The sequence below is a fragment of the Heloderma suspectum genome, chromosome 2 (genome assembly GCF_057233095.1).
Source record: "Heloderma suspectum isolate Gila_16-S chromosome 2, 16-S_ref, whole genome shotgun sequence".
Taxonomy (NCBI): Eukaryota; Metazoa; Chordata; class Lepidosauria; order Squamata; family Helodermatidae; genus Heloderma; species Heloderma suspectum.
The window spans coordinates 337,381,285-337,401,685 of record NC_139459.1 but is presented as its reverse complement, the minus strand read 5'-3'; the positions used below and the strand labels follow the sequence as shown (position 1 = coordinate 337,401,685).

At 45.4% G+C, this 20,401-nt stretch overlaps 1 protein-coding gene across 1 annotated transcript in view; it reads left to right on the top strand.

The window, feature by feature from the left end:
- The window catches only part of LOC146355093 (laminin subunit beta-2-like), a 58,806-nt gene extending 42,173 nt beyond the window's left edge, over window positions 1-16,633 (top strand). The window contains exons 26-35 of the mRNA XM_084840655.1: window positions 584-768; window positions 872-1,113; window positions 1,307-1,510; window positions 4,679-4,823; window positions 5,094-5,301; window positions 7,130-7,271; window positions 10,001-10,177; window positions 12,063-12,210; window positions 13,713-14,448; window positions 14,876-16,633. Coding sequence (XP_084696781.1) covers window positions 584-768; window positions 872-1,113; window positions 1,307-1,510; window positions 4,679-4,823; window positions 5,094-5,301; window positions 7,130-7,271; window positions 10,001-10,177; window positions 12,063-12,210; window positions 13,713-13,846 — 1,585 coding nt within the window. The 3' untranslated portion in view covers window positions 13,847-14,448; window positions 14,876-16,633. The remainder of the gene's footprint in view (window positions 1-583; window positions 769-871; window positions 1,114-1,306; window positions 1,511-4,678; window positions 4,824-5,093; window positions 5,302-7,129; window positions 7,272-10,000; window positions 10,178-12,062; window positions 12,211-13,712; window positions 14,449-14,875) is intronic.
- The last annotated feature ends 3,768 nt before the right edge of the window (window positions 16,634-20,401 follow it).

Sequence of the window (20,401 nt, the reverse complement as noted above, 5' to 3'; positions counted from 1 at the left end):
GAATTGTAAGGGTCCCTGGAGGTAACTTAGACTGACCCCAAACACATAACAAGGGAAATTGTCTATTTTTCAGTGTGTTCATGCCAGGAATTGATTGATATTTTCAGTGGTAATCTTCATTTTGTGCATCAGTTTTCTTCTCTGGTCACATCCAGACTAAAGATGCAATACTGATTAACAACCATTCCATCCTGGTCATTTTAACTTGAGGGGAGAGGGGCTAGGGGGTCATCTTACAGAACTCTTAGCACCTTAACGAAACTACAGTTTCCAGGACTCTTGGGGAAAGGTATGACAGTTAAAGAACTATGAATCAATATAATTTGGTAGTACTCATGAGAATTTGGGTCTCTAGCTCCCATTCATTTCACAATAGCCACTCTAAATCTGATTAGAATCCCTGATCTGTAGTCACTTGGAAGCAGATTTATGTAAGCCGCTCATTCCAGTGTGTGGCTCAAAGGGTGCAGTAGAGGCACCATTCTGCATCTGGTTCCATTTGGTTGACCTTCGGGCTTTAGTAAAAGCCAGAGTAGATCCCACAAGCCTGAAGTCTGGCCTCCCCTGCTATATTCCTCACCAGGGCAGACATGGATGGGCTGTGGCAACAGCTGCAGGCCACAGATTCACACCTGCACAGAACTGAGGAGAAAGCTGCAGGACAGAGGGGCCGTCTGAATGCGCTGAGCCAAGAGCTCGGGGAGCTTAACCGCACCGTCAGCTACCTCAGCAGCCAGCTGGGAAAGATGGCAAATGCCAGCTTCAACGGTAAGGGACATAGCAACAGTGTCCTCCCAAAAGAAGTGTCCACGCAAGTCACGGGCAAGGACATTCCTTTCCTGAAACATATCTGGTTTCCCTGTGCTGGCAGAGTCTTTCCATAGCATCCTGGGGTCCTTCCAGCAGTCAGAGCAGGCCCAGAAGCGAGCAAACTCCTCAGTTCAAGGGCCACAAAGTCCGATAGGCCAAGCCAAACACACGCATCAGGCAACCGTTGAGCTGCTGCGACGTAGGGGAGATGCCTTTCGCAGGAGTGCGACTGCTCACCAAAAATCACTGCGTGATATCCAGAAAAAGGTCAACAACCTCAGCTTGAGCAGGATCAATGAGAAAGTGAGTTCTGCAGGGGAGATGGAGTGGGGCAAGAGAACTGAGGGAAGCAGGGAGGAGTTTGTTGAAGATAAGAGTGGTGACCCAGACTTCACTGCCTCCTGACCCTAGTACCTTTCTCCTGTTTGGTCAGGGGCTGGGGTCTCATCAGACACCTGTCTCCCTGGGCTGATCCTGGATTGCTGTCTTGCCCTAGATCTGTGGAGCTTCTGGAGAAGAGGGCTGTGAAGAAGCCCCCTGCGGAGGGGCCTCCTGTAGAGACAGCTTAGGCCAGCGGCACTGTGGAGGCCCTGGCTGCACTGGAGCGCTGCCGGTGTCCATGAATGCACTCCACACAGCCCAGAACATTTCGCACCAGCTGGAGACTATGGCAAAGCAGCTGAGCACCATTGCTAGCAAGGTACAGTACCAACATAAGTGTATGTATGTATATGTAAAGAAGAGATACTGTATTAGAGAGGAGGGGAGGTTCCCATCTTCTTGAAATCTTCCCAGCTGTGCTATATAGTGTTCAAGGGCTTTGGTTTAACCCCCAAACTGAGCACATTATTGCTATCTAGCAGAGTGGAGAATTTTCTGGAAAGTGAGAAAGGGAAAAGGTGTTCTTTTCCTTCCCCCCTCCTTAAATATGCCTGTTTAGTGCAGGGAGGGATTTTTTCTAAACCTCATGGCACACATTCCCCCCACCCCTAATCCCCACCCCTAGGATTCTATAGGCTGTTAAGGACTCAAACAAGCCAATTCCATCCCCCCATTTTCCTTTTCCCCTCCTAACTGACACCCTCAACACTCCAAAGGTCATGGAAGACACTGAACACAGCTCCTTGGCTGGCTGTTTGTGGAAGGTGTTAAAATATTTCTTTTAATTTACAAACTAATATACTTTTGCATAGCAGAGGAGTCACCTGAGTATGCATAACTCACTACCATATTTTTGGGTGGCCTGATTTTGCTTCTGAACAGATAGGCACAGGACAAACCAAGTTTTATATTAGAAAGAAGGCCGATGAAGGTTTATAATATAATATAGGAATAATATGTGATATAAATATTATACACACACACACACACACACACACACTATATAAATAACATATAATATATAAACCAAGAAGCTGAAAGACATCTTATTGCTATTATTTTGCAGTCTGGAAGCACAGGGAACTGTTGGGGAGGGATGTTGACACAGGCTGATGATGGAGCCTGACAGGCTTAGCCAATACCACACAGGAATTGAGCAGGTGCCTAAAACATGCCCCAGAACACTCTGCAATGCACAGGGATTCTGTGGCCCATGTGCAAGAGTTCCTCATCAGCAAACAAAATGATGTGATGTGGGAAGAATTCCCCAAGCTTTGTATAAGGGGTTATGTATTTATTATTATTTTATTTGTGACATTTATATACTGCTGAATATAATAAAATCCCTCAGCTGTTCACAATAAATATTAAAATCACATTTAAAATACAATATTAAAAACAACATGAAAAACACTTCGAGCTACAAAAAAAAAAAAACAATTCAGGGAGCAGTGAAATGGAGCTGATGATTAGTTTAATTATAGCCCAGAGAAAGCCTGGGTGAACAAGTGTGTTTTCAGGAGGAGTTTAAAAGAGGCCACATTTTCTGCCTCCTGAATTACATGAATGATCCATGGTATCATGTATGACCCATTGCAGATTTGACAGCATCTCAAATCCCATTCTGATCCTTTCAGCCAGGTGTGCTTGTCACCAAAAAAAATCCGAGTTTTGCATCCAACCAGCCGAGGTTCTGCTCCCCAAACAAATGATGCAAATCAAGTCAATTATATTTTCTTATTGTCATCATTATTCTGCTTCCAAGGTTTTGGGCTATCAAAGTATTTGGGGTTTGGGGGCAATTGATTTGGATGACAGCTGACACACAACGTGGTGATCTGGGGGGGATCTTCATGAGAACGGAATGAGAAGCACATTGAAGTATTACCTGGATTTCCATGGAATCAGCTTTGGTCCGTCAGGGACGCATGAAGCAAGAAAAACCAAGCGTACAGAACCTTTAACATTCCAGTTTTCAGAGGTCACACAGTGCTTGAAAGGAACATACTTCCAGGTGGCATCGGGGGGGAGTAGAACTGAATGATATTGGGGGTTGGACTCGATGGCCTTGTAGGCCCCTTCCAACCCTACTATTCTATGATTCTATATCAACCTGGCAGGGCCTGCTCAATCAATGAGAGAGGCTTGTTTCCCCCTCCCCCTCCAGGCTCCCCCTTGCTACTATGTTATTATGAATGGAGAGCAACTAATTCACAATCCTGAAGACTCCCCCCAGCTATTACCTTATCTCCCTCCTTTTCTCCAATGTGCACACTTTCTCAATGTGCCTTGAGAAACCAAAATCCCCAATTCTGGAGCACAGAATCTGGAGGCTTCCCATGAAAGCAGCCCAGCCTCTCAGTTTCTCCCCATTCCAGCACTCTGCCAGGGAATTATTGCCTCCAACCCCCCTTTCTACCCCCCCTTTCTCCTTCTCCCTGCTGACAATGAGATCAGAAGCCTGCTACTAGGACTTTACATAACAACAGAGAAGCTACAGAACATCAAAGATGCACAGCATTGATGCGATTTCATGGAGAAGCACAGGAAGAGCGCTCTGGGGGGAGTTACTAAAGTTAGCCTTTAACTGCTTTAATGCTTTAGCAATTTGCCATGGTTCCATATGCATTGAGATCTGTTAAAGATTCACTGCAGGGGAGCGAGCTTTCTTACTTCTGAGTAAACACGCACAGAAGGGGAATGCTTTACAGAGAGCCCCATCCAGCATTACAGTATGTTAAAGATTTACTGTGGGGGAGCGAGATTTATTTCTTACTTACAGGTAAACATAGAAGGGGAGATATGGGGAAAAACTACTTCGACTGGAGAAACAAGAGAGAGTGGGGTGCCCCACCCCCTTTACCACATCACTGCCTGGTCACAGAGGCACGCCCAGGATTTTATGCGGGGGCGGGGGGACATGGCACACTGTGGTAAAACTGCCAGGGCACCGCTTTCGGTAAAAAAGTTGGAGTAAAAGGAGTTTCAGAAAATGCGGCTTTTCAAGAGGGAAGCAGCTGGTTGGCAGTGGATTGGTGACAACGTCATCTGTTGAGAACGAGTTCAGACTACTCAAACTTCGCAGTAAATTGCTTGTGAAGACAGCCCCCTGGACAAGCAGTAAAAGTGGAGATCATAGGATTCTGAGCAGTAACTGCTGAACAGGACACTATCATAGAATCATAGAATAGTAGGGTTGAAAGGGGCCTATAAGATCATCGAGTCCAACCCCTAAAAAGGACTAAAAAGTCCTGCCCTCTGAATAGAAGTCCTGTAAGAATCTCTTTTGATTCTGAACCTTCATTAGTTGCTACTCCTAAGCATTTCTCTGCAGCAATGAAAACTCCAATTTCCAGCAAGTATTCACTCCCGCACCTTCAGCTCTTGCATTGTGTAAGAACTATGCTGTTATAACATGTGTCCATCTACCACACCACCTTCCCATTTCACGCTAACCCATGGTTCTAAACTGTGGCTTCAATTTTAGGTGCAAGAGATCCAGGAGCTGGCACAGGATGCCAGGAGCCTTGCTCATGACACTCTGGGCCTTGCTCAGGGGGCCCAGAGCCGTGTGGAGAAGTCGACAGCCAAGCTGAGGGAGTTCATCCAGAGGATAAAGGACTTCCTAGCAGGTAGCAGAGCATCACTTACTCTGAATATAAGGGAACTGTGGCATGAGAAGGGATTGATAATAAAAGCTAAATCCTGTACTCAGTGGAAAAAAAGAGGATGTTAATGATCCAAATATATTTGCACCAAATTATGCTATAGCAATGTTGATGTTTGTACATTTAGATCTGGTGTGTGTGTGCGTGTAGGCCTGATAAATGGGAAGCAGGGATGGACAGTTACAGGTCTATGCTCACATACCTAGCAGCAAGGGTCTGTTCTTGTCTCTGTAGAAGAAGGTGCCGATCCCGAGAGCATTGAGCTTGTGGCCCAGCAGGTCCTGAACATCTCCCTGCCCAGCAGCCCTGATCAGATCAGCAATCTGATTAAGGAGATCTGGGATGGAATTGGCCAGCTGAAGGGAGTGGACATGATCCTGAACAGCACTGTGCACAACCTGACCCGTGCCAGGGAATTATTGGCAAAAGCAGAACAGGCTAAGTGAGTATTTTTTGGTTGTTGTTAACTGAGTTTTTCTCTAAATCGAATTACAAAAACACACGTTACGTTATCATAATTCATTAAAGTCCTGATATTATAATGCGGATGATCATGCTCCAGGCTTTATCTGTTCATTAGAGCACACTGGAGTGGCTCCCTGCTACTTAGCCCTTTCTGAGACACCAGTTTGGATGATCAAACAACGCACGATTTGTTGACCCTGGGTTGTTTGTGAGCAGTCAGGTGTGAGTGAGCATGCTAGCTCTCACCCGCTTCCACTTTGCTAAACAACCCAGGAATTTACCATGTCTGAACTCGGAGCTCTGGGTTGTTGAGGGTGAAACAACCCAGAGTTTTAACTCATGGTTTGTTGTTGGGTTAAAACTCTGGGTTGTTTCTCTCTCAACAACCTAGAGTTCCAGGTTCAGATGTCACAATGAATAACCCAGGAACAGTAGTTCCTGAGTTGTTTCGCAAAGCAGTAGCAGGCGAACTGTTGGGAGCCAGCTTGCTCGCTCCCATGCACTCACAAACAATCATGGGTTGTTTGATTATCCAAACCAGGTCAATCACTACTTTCTGGTGATACTGGCTATGTAGGTTTTCATACTGCTCCAAACTATACCCTGGAAGACCTAAAACAAACCCCCAGGAATCATGACCAGCTTTCTTGCAAGACATGTATATATGTTTTGGCATGACTATCATTAGTTCCTGTTAGCTTGGTACTTTTTACAGGTTTTTTAATGTGTGGAAGTTTGTATTCTTTTCCAAATACCTGTATGAGCATTTATATAGCCCTTCAAAAAAGAAAAACAAGTGTAAGTCCATGGGGTGTTTCCACCAGCGATTTACTCCAAGCCGGCTGCATGTTGAGGTTGTTAGGGATTAAAGTCCAATTCTTTTCCTGAAGTTGGGTTCTCCCCAGCATAGTTGTTGTGTGCCCCAACCCCCACATTGACCTCGGGTATGCTAGCCCTGCCCAGGGGTGTTTCCTGTGTGTTTCCTGTCTCTGCACAAACAAATCAGTGTCTCCTCACAAGTAACTCCCATTGTGCTGAATGAGGCTCGCCCTCTGCATGCCCCTCAGTTGAAATGGCACAGTTTAAAGCAGCCCGTCTCCATTGTTTGCTTTATTGCCTTAGGAAGTAGCTACTTCACAGCTTTGTTATAGAGTTCCTGTGAAGTATCAGTTTGGTTAGAAAGGGGGTTGGTTTCCCATCCCAAGCATATGTGTGTCTACTCAGTAGCAGCACCCATTGTGCTCAGTGAGAGGCTTGGGGCTCCTTGGGAGGCTTGTCTTACAAATGTGCACAAATGGAAGTAACTACTTCGCATCTTCCTTACCGAGCTTGGGGGGAGGGAGCTTCTCTTATTGGTTGAGCAGCCCCTGCCCCTCTGATGATGTTCACTCCCCCACCCAGAAGTAAATTATGTGAAGCCACTTAGAATGGTGCTATGTACACCCTCGTGGAGCCCTGCCCAGACCAAAAGCAGCTCCTACAAAAAGGCGGGTGAGCCACTCCTCCCTTCTCCTTCCATTGTCGTGGAAACAGGGCCTATGTCTCCTTTGTCCCCCACCTCAATAATATTTTCTTTGCTTTTTTTTAATTTGTGTGGAATGGCTAGATCAGAAGCTGTTTGCAATCTGGTCCGGTCACTTTCGACATCTTTCTTACTTACATACTTGCGGTGTGTGTGTGTGATCTTTCTCTACTGAAACTTAATAAGTGGGCTTTAGCCACAAAAACTTATATTACAATAACGTCATTAGTCTTGAAAAGGTGCTTCAAGACTCTGTTGTGTTTTGCTCTGTTTTAATACTTAGAGAGCGAGCAGAAGGTGTGGAGGGGACGATCACAGAAACACGTGCGGCACTAGATAGTGCGAAGGGCAAAGTGAGGGCAGCAGAGCGAGCAATGAAGAGCACTAAGGAAGCCATCCGCAATGTGGAAAGCACAGTCAGACAGGTGAGGTGTAGAGGGCCACCTAGTAGCCAGCTTGTTTGCGTGTCTTGGGTGGTGGTCGTTGTGCTGAGGATGGCTCCTTCAAAGCTTTCCTGTACTCTTTCAGTGGGCAGCTCCAGTGTTTGTTCTCAGCCTGGGCTTTCATTTTTCCTCATATTCCAGATGTACTTTCTTTGAGCAATGCAGTAGTCATATTAGAGATTATCTACTTCCCTTCCACTCTTGAATCACAGCATTTTAAACTTTCTTGTATTCTGTAAAACAGTTTCATCTGAAACATTACAGTACATTTTGCCGCTTCGTTTAAGGTTGACTAAAAATGCACTCATGGCATTAGAAGCCAAAGAAGCTTTGCAGAACCTGAGCTGCTAAGATAAATGGGTTTGAGAGCAGAACTTGCAAAAGGATAACTGCTCCCTAGTTTTAATAAGCAATATGAGAAGACAGCAGCACACTGATTGGGATCAGAAGGACACATAATGCATAAATCCTGCATAATAATTTGGCCTTGAATTATAACAATTAGTAAAATATAATATCTTCATTTAATGCAAGTTGCAAGTATCTGCAAAACTAGGATACAAACAAACCATCAAGTCACTACAGACGACAATAATATTTACATAAATAATTAATTAAATAAAGGATTGAGCATGCATCCTCAAAGTATAACTATTTTAAACAAACCAGGTAACAGTTCTTTAACAACTATTAGCAAACTAACAGCTGAAGCTCAAATATTTTGGCCACATAATGCGAAGAGAAAACTCTCTGGAAAAGACCCTGATGCTGGGAAAGACTGAAGGCAAAAGGAGAAGGGGACGGCAGAGATTGAGATGACTAGATAGCATCACTGATGCTAGAGCACGCTCCGGGAGAGAGCGCAGGACAGGAAGGCCTGGCGTGCTATGGTCCATGGGGTCACAAAGAGTCGGACACGACTGAACAACAGCAAACTAACAAGAAAGTTATATTAGACCTTTTACATTAGTGCCCTATGTCATGTCATGTCTAATACTGATATCACAAGGGACTGACATGACCATAAGAGGATATGATTAATATGTTAATTTTTTGCCATTGTTCAGTCGTTCAGTCGTGTCCGACTCTTCTTCATATATCTACAAACCAGTCTTGGGAGCATTTTGGTACATCTGATTTACTGGAAAATTTATGAAGCTTTAGTTGAACCTGGAAATGGCAAGCTGCAATCTCAGCATGTCAGAGACATAGTGACAAGTATTTGCCCCAAAAGTCTTTGCAAGACTCCTACACCAACCTGCATAATATGCTAACTTGCAAGTATTTAGTCAAAATATTTATTTATTTATTTCATTTCTATACCACCCAATAGCCAAAGCTCTCAAAAAAGATTATTGGTCTTCTACATATTTCTCATAAGCTTATCCTCATAAGTTATAATGTTCATAGACAAAGCATATACGATATTAAGGTATTCCTATATTAAGTTAGAATCAGTTTGATTCTAACAAGGCATTCTAAGAGGAATTTGGGCTGACATGCTATAATTTCTCATTGACCTCTAAGCCTGTTATTAACAGACATGGGAAAATCAAGGTGGAACCATTTTCCCATCTAAAACTCTGGAAGAAGAAAAATATGCATTAGATACGAAGCTGGGGAAGAGGATGTCTGCAGACATGCAGTATTGTCAGTATGTTTTGCTGATGACACAAAGGAGTGAAAGATGACATGATATATTTTGGGAAGAGCATAGACCTATGGAAGAGAATCAGATGGCATCTTGTTTTAGGAAACTGATGGAAATGTGTTGCTCAGCAAAGCTGACAAGATATGAAATTTATTACTCATTCTTATAAGCTGAATCACATAAGCAGTTCATATGAAATCATATAAATAAGAGAGGCAAAACATGAGAACTTCAGGGCAGAACATTGGTTCTCATCTCGGTTTCTCTACACTCCTTTTTGTTTCCAGCTCAGAAATATCATTTGGGTAAGAAAGGCAATGCTCCTGAAACAATTCTTAGAAAGCGTTTTGAAATGTGTTTTGCTTTGTATTTTGTATGTTCTGTGCTCTTATATCAAATTTAAATCATATAAAAACTGCTTAACATTTTAAAGTAAAACATAAAAAACACACCGGACCTTAGAATCCTCTATCTAAAAATCCTGTGGGCCCATACCAGAAGTCCAAAATAAACCTGTATTCTTGGTGGCACTCTGTTCTGAGGAACTGGCATGAGACACGTTACCTGCTGATCCATAATCAAGCTAAATACAGAAATCCCATCTCATAGAATCCCTGGGCAAGGACAAATTTGTCACAGCGTGCCAGAATTTTCACCAGTGCAGTCGCAATTCCAAAACAAAGGTCAACCAACACTGGACCTCACTATATAACAATGCTATGTGAGTGTGGCCTGAGTTTGTCCCTGCCCTCCTGGTGTTACCTGAGGCACAAAGTTTCCAGTGAATTATGCCCAGGCAAGCACTGCTCTTTTCTCATGGGAGGGGGTGTAGCTCAGTGGTCGAGCACGTGCTTTGCCTGCCGAAGGTCCCAGGTTCAATCCCCGGCATCTCCAGGCAGAGCTAGGAGAGGATCCTGCCTGAAACCCTGGAGAGCCGCTGCCAGTCAGTGTTGACAATACTGGGCTAGACGGACCAACGGTCTGACTCACTATGAGGCGGCTTCCTCTGTTCCCCAGTGACCAGCATTTGACTGTGTCTTGCGGCTTTTCTTATTTTCAGGCTGAGCGCCAGCTCCAGGCACTGGTCGACAAGGAGTCCCATCTGGAAAGCCGTCTCAGAGAGCTGGCACAGGATGTGGCCACCTTACAAAAGAAGTCCCAGGCAAATCAGCAGCAGACTGAGGAGGCCATGGGAAAAGCTGAGCGTGCTACTGCTGCTGCAGGCAGGCTGGAAAGTGTGAGAATCCCTCTTCCTTTAGATCACCATCACCCCCAGTGGCAATTGTGTCAGTTCACTCACTAGTGCATTGCCATGAACATAGATGCCAGCTCCTAATGGCCAAAGTGGTATTCCTCTTGTGTGTCCCTGCCATCAGCACTAACTCCTTGTGGTAATGACTCTTTCTTCATATCTTATTTTTGTTATCTAAAGGAATTCAAATTCAATGCTCAAACTAAATTTAAAGTGTGACACTGCTTTCCCTGTCAGCAACCCCTTGTTGTGGAGGGAATTATGGGACCTGGTTCACACTGTAGTGGGATGGATGATGGGAAAGAACGTCTATGCCCCAAAATAGTGTGTAGTGCCTCCAGCCCATCTGCAGAGAGTGCTCTTCTTTAGATTGGACCTCAGGCTGTCCTGTAGCAGCATCCTGCTGACTCACCTCCATAGAGGTCTCCTTTGCACTAGAATAATTGCCTGAGACATCTAGAGTCTGGACATAACAGTCTATACAATTTATTATATGGAGTCAATGCAGGAATGTGATTCTATGCAAGACGGCAGATTGTGTGTGACATTTTAGAAAGCAAGTTTACAGCCCCATTGTGTTGTCTCCCAGTTATGGACTGTCAGGCCTCGGTTAAGGTCAGAGATGGGGCGCAGTTGGGAATCCAGTTCCAGTGCAGGCAGATGATATGGTCAAAGACAGGCCAGTGGTCAGGTTCTAGATCAAGGAAGCAAGGCACCAGAGTGGTGGCTACCCAGCAAGATGAGTTGTTTAACCTGAGGAGCTGACTGGGGAGCCATCTGCGTGGCACTGCTTTCAGCGTTCACTCCATTATAACTGTGCAGCATTGCAGCTGCGAATTAGCTTCTGCTGCGGTACACATGCGATTTACTGCAGACCCTCCAATGGAAAAATCTGCTGTGCCCTGACTCATGGCCATTAAAGAGAAGTAAAAACTGCAGCAGTCGCACTGCTCTTTTTTTTTTTTACCATTATATTTAAATGCGCAGCCACGTGAAGGTGGGGGTGCGACACTTCAGGCTTTAGCGGCTGTTTTGTATTTTAGGGCTTCTTTTGTGTCTGTCCATTCCTCTTTGGTTAGATGTGGGTAGTCTGCTCCTTTGTTACCATGCCAACTGTTTGTACGAAATAATCACAATGGCAGTCCTCCAGCCCCACAGTCTTGCGATGGTCCGCACATGCGAAGGGGCATGCCCACGTGAGAGGTACGTGCCTACCCATCATTCCAAAATGGATACCTCTCTGTTACTGTGCAGCTAGTTGCAAAGAAACAAGGAGGAATGGGGAGGAGTGAAAAGGCATCACAGAGTGACACAATCACTAAGCACACCTACCCCACACCCACCTCAAACTGCGAAGTCAGTTCGAGGAAGGGACAGACAGCTCAGCAACTGCGGTAAACCTGCAGCAAGCTAAAAAATTGCAGCAAAACGCCTCTGTGGAAATCCGTATTTTCCCTGTGAAAACCACAGTTAGGCTGCAAAGTGGCGACTGCGTTGTATGTCCTGAAGGTCCTTGGATTGCAGCAGCCCCAGAGTAAATGGCTCATGTAGATGGGGCCTTGGATCTTAGGGCTTCATAGGGCCAGGCAGATTCCTACTGGATTGTGGGGTCAGCTGACAGTATTCAGGATGGTATTGAAGCCTAGAGGGCACCCTTGAGCCATAGAGCCTACTTGCCTCATCTGCCTGGGTGACCAGAGCATTGGTGACATAGGAGGAGGTAAGGAGACTGGCTGCTGGAGGCCCTGGATCAAGACACCTCTCCTGGACGTTACATGGACAACCCATGTCAGCCATATTCATTGTAGAAGGACTTACAGTTTTTCTCCAAAGCTTTGCTATAGTGATGACTGTCAATCTGTGCCCTTAGGAGGTGGAGAAAGTGATGCAGAGATACCAGAAGCTGCAGGACAAATTGGGGGAACAGCCTCAGGATGTACTGCTCAAACTGAAAATCCTGAGGGATGAAGCCCAGACTCTCCTAGACAAAGCCAATGGCAGCAAGAGAAAGCTTGAAGGTAAGGATGCCACAGGGGTTGTTGGGCAAAATCCCAACCTCAGAAATATTTTTTGATGACAGAAATATATTAAAAAAAAGAAAAGTCATTTGAAGTTAAGTCACTGGTTACTGACAATGTCGCATGAAGACAGCCTGTATACTATCTTAAAATGGTAACAGAATCATGTCAGGGAGAAGCCAGAGCTATGTAAGAACAATGGAAGTTCTGACTTGGGACAGAGATGGTGTGATAGTTCAGCAAGTGGTTTGTGTGTTTGTAGAGACAGGTGGTAGAGGTTTGCAGGAAACTGTATCTGAGGGTAGTGGGAGCAGGTTTGATATCAAAGGAAGAATATAAGAACAAGATTAAGTTAGCATGTACACAACAGTCCAGAGTTTTCAAGGTGCTTCACATCACTGTAATCCTTACAAAGCTAGGTCAGCATCATTATTGACACAATAGGTGGGAGACAATAGGAGGCTGGGGGATGTTGACCTGGTGTTGAATGGGGTACGGGTACCCTTGAAAGACCAGGTCCGCAGCCTGGGGGTCATTTTGGACTCCCAGCTGTCCATGGAGGCTCAGGTGTCAGCTGTGAGCCGGACAGCACTGTATCAACTTCATCTGATACGGCGGCTGCCCCCCTTCCTTCCCGACCATCTGCTCCCATCGGTAGTACGTGCCCTGGACTCCTCTCGTTTAGACAACTGTAATGTGCTCTACGTGGGGTTACCCTTGAAGACGGTTTGGAAGCTGCAGCTGGTACAGAACGCGGCGGCTCGCCTGATTAAAGGCAGCCGCCGGTGAGATCACATCACTCCAGTGCTGAAAGAGTTGCACTGGTTACCAGTTGTTTTCCGGTCCAAATTCAAGGTGTTGGTTTTGACCTTTAAAACCCTATATGGTTCCGGCCCAGCCTATCTTAAGGAGCGCCTCCAGCAACACCAGACAGGCCGCTTAACAAGATCAGCCTCGGATGGCCTTCTCTCTGTCCCATCAGCCAGGACAGCTAGACTGGTGGGGGCGAGGGAGAGGGCCTTTTCTGTGGTGGCCCCCACTCTGTGGGACACCCTCCCTAGCGAACTCCGCCATGCCCCCTCTTTAATGAGCTTCCATCGTGCATTAAAAACATGGTTGTTCAGGCAGGCATTTGGGGTGGGTTGGGGTATTTTAGAAAATGTTTTTATTGTAGAATTTTATTGTTTTAGACTGTTTTGTTGTATGCTTTGTACATCGCCCAGAGTGGCTGGGTGGCCGGCCAGATGGGCGATTAATACATTTAATAGAATGAATGAATGGCCCAATAAGGTTGAGAGATGGTGACTTGTGCTTGCCTCAAGTCACCTAATGGGTTCATAATGGCCGTGGTGAGACTTGAACCTGGTTCTTCCTGGTTCATAACAGCCTGTTAAGCACTCTGCTGCAGTGCATCTCCTCCCTCCTGCCCTTCATTGGAAAACTATTGTGACTCCAGTGAGTATATTTTTCCAGCTTCTGAAAACCCCTGCCTGTTCTTTCAGAGTTGGAGGGACGCTTCGAGTCCAATGAGAAAGAAATGAAGAGAAAGGCAACACATCTGCAGGAACTGGAGAGAAAAGTGACAGACCTCCTGCAATATATCCGGGACAGAGCCACTGCCTATGCTACCTGCTAGGCCAAAGTTTCTGTTGCCAGCCCCTTGGGCCTGATTTCTGCCAGCTTTGGACTCTCCCGTGGTAGGGCCCTTCCATACGTATCATTGACTGGCTCCTGTCTCTGAGGTTCTTGCTGTAGATCCCAGGCCTTAATGTAACCCAGTTCCTTTTATCTTCAGCTGCTTGTACCACTTAGGCCTACCTGGGATCAGGCATATCAGGGTGATTCTAATGTCAAAATCTCATAGGCACGTAGTTATGTTGTGACTAGTCCATATTTTATTCCTGGACTATGGAAAAATTAGAAAGGCCTATCCCTGAGGGTATCTGCCAGAGAGATGGAATATTTCCACCCCAGCTCTATTCATGGAATTAGGGATGGCAGAGAATTTCTGAGAATTTCTCCACGAATCTTGGTGAGGCCGAATGCCAACACATTCGGCCCCCCGAAATTGGTGGTGCAATTCTCTGCCCCCCCCCTCCCCCGGGATGGGACTTACCTCCTGCGAATGTCCCTCTCGGCGGCGGGTCCCGGCGGCGGTTCGGCGGGGGCAGCGGCTGGTCTTCCAACCGGCTGCCGCCACCGCCATTACAAAATAAAGTAAAAAAACAAACAAACCCCGTGATAGGCTACGTAACGATTAACGTAGCCTATCACGGCTAGATTTCCAAAGTCAGCCGTGATAGGCTACGTTAATCGTCACGTAGCCTATCACGGGTGACTTTGGGGGAAAAAAAAAAGCGCGTACACAAATGGCGGCGGCCCATGGGCGCCGCCATTTGCGTTCCTTATTTTGGCACGTCTAGTCTACGTAAAGATTTACGTAGACTACGGCGAAAATAAGGGCAACGCAAATAGCGTTCCCTTATTTTCGCTGTAGTCTACGTAAATCTTTACGTAGACTAGACGTGCGAAAATAAGGAACGCAAATGGCGGCGCCCATGGGCCGCCGCCATTTGCGTACGCGCTTTTTTTTTTCCCCAGAGTCACCCGTGATAGGCTACATGACGATTAACGTAGCCTATCACGGCTGACTTTGGAAATCTAGCCGTGATAGGCTACGTTAATCGTTACATAGCCTATCCCGGGGTGTTTTTTTGTTTTGTTTTTTCACTTTTTGTTTTGCGGCCGGGGAGACGGGGCGCTTCTCCCTGGCCTGAATTTCGGCGGGCGAGGCGGGGCGCCTCCCCCCCCAGCCTGAATTTCGGCCAGGCGAGGCGGGACGCCTCCCCCCCTCGCCTGAACTTCGGGGGGAGAAGCGAAGCGCCTCCCCCCCACCGCGAAGCCAAGCTGCAAAAAGGTAAGTGACTTTCATACATCCCTACATGGAATACTTTCCCTCTCTGGACAGCCTGTGCCTGCCCTCTACAGGCTCTTTTGCTATTGCCATGGAAACAGAGCACTTCCTGAATCACCAGAGAGCTTTGGCTATTGGGCAGTACAGAAATGTAATAAATACAGAAAGAAAAAGAAGGGCTGAGGCGAAACAGAATTCCACCTGTTGCTGTTCCAGGCTGGTGAAAAAACATCCTTGTGGCTTTCAGTTGCCATCTATCCACCTATCTCTTTAACTCTGGGAAAGACAGGTGTTTAGTCCCAGATTCTTCTCCTTAGGCCTGAGCTCCCACAGCTGCCCTTGTTGTTAGTAAATTAATGAAGACACACCACTTCCCCCCTCCCCCTCAAAAAAATAAAAGCTCAATGAAGCTCTAATCCAGACAAAAGCCATGACGCTCAGCATCTTCTCTGAACCCTCCCCCCACTGAGGAGAGGTCTCTGCTATTCCATTCACAATTTGGAGGTTCCTCCTGTCCCACTTCCCTTCTCATATTAATTGCCTCAGAATATTGATGACCACCATAAGCACAAATAGCTTAAAAAGGGGAGGGGGTTTGACTCGATGGCCTTGTACGCCCCTTCCAACCCTACTATTCTATGAAAAAAAAGAAAAAAGGATTACACAAATTCATGAAAGAGATGTCTATCAGTGGCTATTAGCCATAGCAGCTTAGAATGCAGTTGTGTTCAGAGGCATTATACCTTGCTTTTTACCAGATACTGGGGTCAAATAATGGGGAGAAGGAGGAAAGACTACCTCCATCATGTTCTGCTGGTGAATTTGCCAGGGTCATCTGTCCCACTAGTGTCAGAAACAGAGAACTGGGTTGCTTGGCAGCAGGGCAGTTAGAGACAGCCCAACATTGTTGATGGCTGAGACAGAAAATTCTGCCTGTGCCTGATGGCAAAAATGTAATAATAAAAACTTGACAATTTGCTACTCCTTTAATGATGTCCCAAAATCAGCTGCCCAAGGCAAGCGGACTCACATGGCTGAATGGCAGGGCTGACCCTGAAGGCTATTATTGGGATCCATAAAGCCTTTGCTTTCTCCTCCTCTTCAGCTCCATCCATGGAATGTGTGATCTCAACTCTTAATTCCACTGCCTGGTACACTTAACTATAGAAGGACTACAAATTGATTGTCATTTCAGAGCTACCCCTCCACATGGCCTTGCCTAGCTCTTTATCCCAATCTGGCAGACCCCCATTTTAGTCTTTCCCATTTACGGCTGGCAATGTAATTTTCCTAGAGATAAACAAGTGCCTCCCCCAAACCTCCACATCTTAATGCAGACAGGGTTGTACTTTGTGCATTCTTCCCTTTCGCCCCACTGGCCCAGTGGGCATATGGGTAGTGCATGAGGGAAGATGGTGATGCCACACCCAGTCATCCCCTCCTGGCTGACATCTCTCAGGATGGAGTCTTAGCATCCTTTCATTGTAGCAATAAAGCCTTTGACCTTTATGATCTACGGGTGTTTGTGTTTCTGTGCCTCTTGAACAAGGGAGGTAGTCATGGTGTTGTTTTTAGGGATTAAGTAATTATCATGTCCCCAGAACTTTGAAACAGCAACAACAATTACACCTTTGGGTCGTACCCATATCTGATTTAGTGATAGTAGGGCATTTGGGCGTCCCAGTTTCTGTGTTGAGGCAGTTCCTAGAGCTGCCTCTCCTGAAAGGAACTCCTGTGACTTTAATAAAGCCTCTTCCAATGTGGTGCCCTCCAGATGGTTCCATTGGCTATGGCTGGCTGGGATGATGGGAGTTGTAATCCAATGTATCTGGAGGGCACCAGATTGGGGAAGGCTGCTTTAATAAGTGTGTGTCAGAAATTCAGCATATATGCATTCTCTCCACACTGACACCCCATGTAACATCTGCTTCTTCCTCACCTCTGTTACCATTTTCGCCACATCCCTTTCCCTATTTGTCACATACCTATCCTATTTGAAAGACTGCGTGGTGACTAGTAACACCCTCAGACATCCATCTGGGCACATTTTTATTTTTTTTAGGAACACCTTGTTTTTATCAGTCTGGCAGTGTGAACTGGACAAACATCCAAAGATGCCTACATCATTTGGACATAGCCAAAAGCTGTTGCATTGATCTACTCCATCTCGGCACTGGCCTGTTATAGTACTATTAATTACTTAGATATAATTTTAAATATATGTTTGTTTTAGAAGGTATATAGCACCTATTTTCCAGATGAAAACCAACCTCTTTGACTTATAAGCACATATAAATACACCAAAATCAACCACAGGTTTACCTATATCATGCACTAGATGTGTTTTTCCTTACTTATAGTGCAGACAAACATGGCGTGTGTGGAGTGCCCTGGAAGTGACTCGTCCAAGGTCACACAATGAGTGCATGGCAAATGTAGGTTTTGTGCCCATATTTCCCAAACCTGTGTCAAATTGTCTGTCTTCGGGAAATAGGGTGTAGTTTTTTATATTCCTTGGCTGTGATGTTTGGGAATGAGACAACCAAGGCAGCCCTTCAAAATAAGGAGCATCTGGCTACCCTGGAACTTTTGGACATTGGCTCCATAGTGTTGTTCTCACTCAGAGAACAAAGCCTTTTGAACTGGGTGGGGATCTTTGGCTTCCTGCCCCTCCCAGTTGTGTAGCATTACCATAATAATAATCGGTGTCTGAGCAGCTTGGGCTGTCTCTCTCCTGCTGCCACAGAGAAAATTCTTCTCTGAATTTCCCTCTGCCAGGGGAATGATGGTTTGATTCTTCAAAGGAGCCCTCCCCACCTAAAGAGGGAAAGTGGTGGTGGTGGTGGTGGTGGTGGGGTGCTCTTAGCAGCATTGGAGAATTCAGTGCAGTGTGTGTTTGGCTTTCTCTGCACGGAGGGGAGCAAGCTAGGAAAGGCACATTCCAACCCAGTTCCAGGGCCAGCCCACTCTGTACATGAGAAAAGCTGGAGCATGCTCACTCCTCAGTAGGAATGGGAGCCTTTGTCCATTCACTGCACAGGGAGAGCGAGAGAGACACGACACTGGCAAAGCAAAGTGTCAAAAACTAGACACCATCCAGCTCTCTGATTTTACTCTACTTTTAGAACAAGTTTTAAAACAGATTGTTCTATTTGCCATGGAGCAGTTATATAAAGCTGGACTGGTTGATTCCTGAGTCAGAGCAAACAGAGATAAAACAGTGAGCTTGCATGCCAAAACGTTGCCTTTTTAAGATGCCAAGAAATGTCCATGCAGTTTTGAAGGAAGTGTGCAGTGCTATATCTATAGCAACTGGAACACACATGCCCCTCAGCACACACATAAGTCTTTGTATCTCGAAGCTTCTGGAAGTAGAATCCAGATGTGGAATCAAGAGGGTAGTCACAGGCCTTACGGTAACCAGGCCATCTTAAGAAAGTAGCCCTTTTCTCCCACCTTCCTGAACAAACTCCACTCTCGTGGAAAAATTAACATTAATTTATAGAAGTATAAAAATTTAATTACAAAGCAACGTGGTCTTCAATGAGGACTTTACCAACATGCTATGTAGAATCAGCTTGTAATATCCCACCCCCACTCCAAATTTAGAATTAATAGAAGGTGGCGGGTATTACAAGCTGATTATCAGTACAAGCTGATTCTGCATAACATATTTGTAAAGTCCTCATTAAAGACCACGTTGCTTTGTAATTATATTTTATACTTCTATAAATTAATGCTAATTTTAACGTGTATTCAGATAATCTTCGGCAGTTGCAATATTACATTATATGTGCTGCACTTGTGCTTTTGTTGACATTCTGATATATTTGCTTTGTTCATGTTTGTTAATTAAAATATTTGCAGAGGATAAGCACTTTGGAAGAGATGTGGAACTTGGTGGATGGGTTTGGAGATAACCCTTCTATTCTAGAATAAGGTACAATTCTTTATTACAATGGAAATTTATTATAAGCGGTGCTTTCAGATGATGCTTTTATGGCATCATCACCCTGCCTAATTCATGGAATTAGTATGGTGGGTCCAGATGGCATCATCTTCCATTTGTAGTCTTCCTGCTTTTTCTGACCCTTCTTCCATCCTTTTCCTTACCACAGAAAATCCATTATGGAAAAAAGATGGAATTGCTGCACAATGCCTTTTGGATTGCTAGTGCTAGGGGAGCACTCCACCTGAAAGCACCCAACAGGTTGTATCCAATGTTAGCCTTAGTTAGAGGAGATCCATTGAAATGAATGGGACATGATAGACTAACACTGGATACAACCCAAGGTTTCTCAACTTTATTTCGGCCAAGCCTAACAGTAGACGTTTGGGCCAGGGTGATCCTGCATTTTTTATGAACTGGTTCACACGATGAAACAGCCCACCATGGCTTAAGCCACCGTGGACTGTGGTGTGTGCCAGCTGCCATTTTGAATATTCAAGTCATAGCCGTGATTTGTCATGTCATTTGAACCCAGGTGGCGGGAGTTGTGTGAGGGTTAAAACCATGGCCTTTTCTAGTCTTATACAATGGTTATTTACTGCACCATCCCCGCCGCCTGCATTCAGATGACATGACAAGCTGCAGCTTGAATATTCTAAGAACCCAGCATGCACCACAGCCCTCTGTGGCTTAATAAACCATGGTGGGCTGCCGTGATTGTGCAAATCCGGTCTATGTCTGGGAAGGTCACCCACCTTACACATCACTATCAGTAAGAATCTACAATGAATTGTTTTGCCACTGAGTGTCATATATACATACATGCCTGTCTCCTGAGAAACCTGTACGAGGGTCAAGAAGCAACAGTAAGAACCAGACATGGAACAACCGAGTGGTTCAAAATTGGGAAAGGAGTACGACAAGGCTGCATATTGTCGCCCTGCTTATTTAACTTATATGCAGAGTACATCATGAGAAACACTGGGTTGGATGAATCACAGGTCGGAATTAAGATTGCTGGGAGAATTATCAACAACCTCAGATACGCAGACGATACCACCCTAATGGCAGAAAGCGAAGAGGATCTCAAGAGCCTCTTGTGGAGGGTGAAAGTGGAGAGTACAAAAGCTGGTTTGGAACTCAACATTAAAAAAAACACTAAGATCATGGCATCTGGCCCCATCACTTCCTGGCATATAGAAGGGGAAGAAATGGAAGCAGTGACAGACTTTATTTTCTTGGGCTCCAAGATCACTGCAGACAGTGACTGTAGCCATGAAATTAAAAGACGCTTGCTCCTTGGGAGGAAAGCTATGGCAAACCTAGAC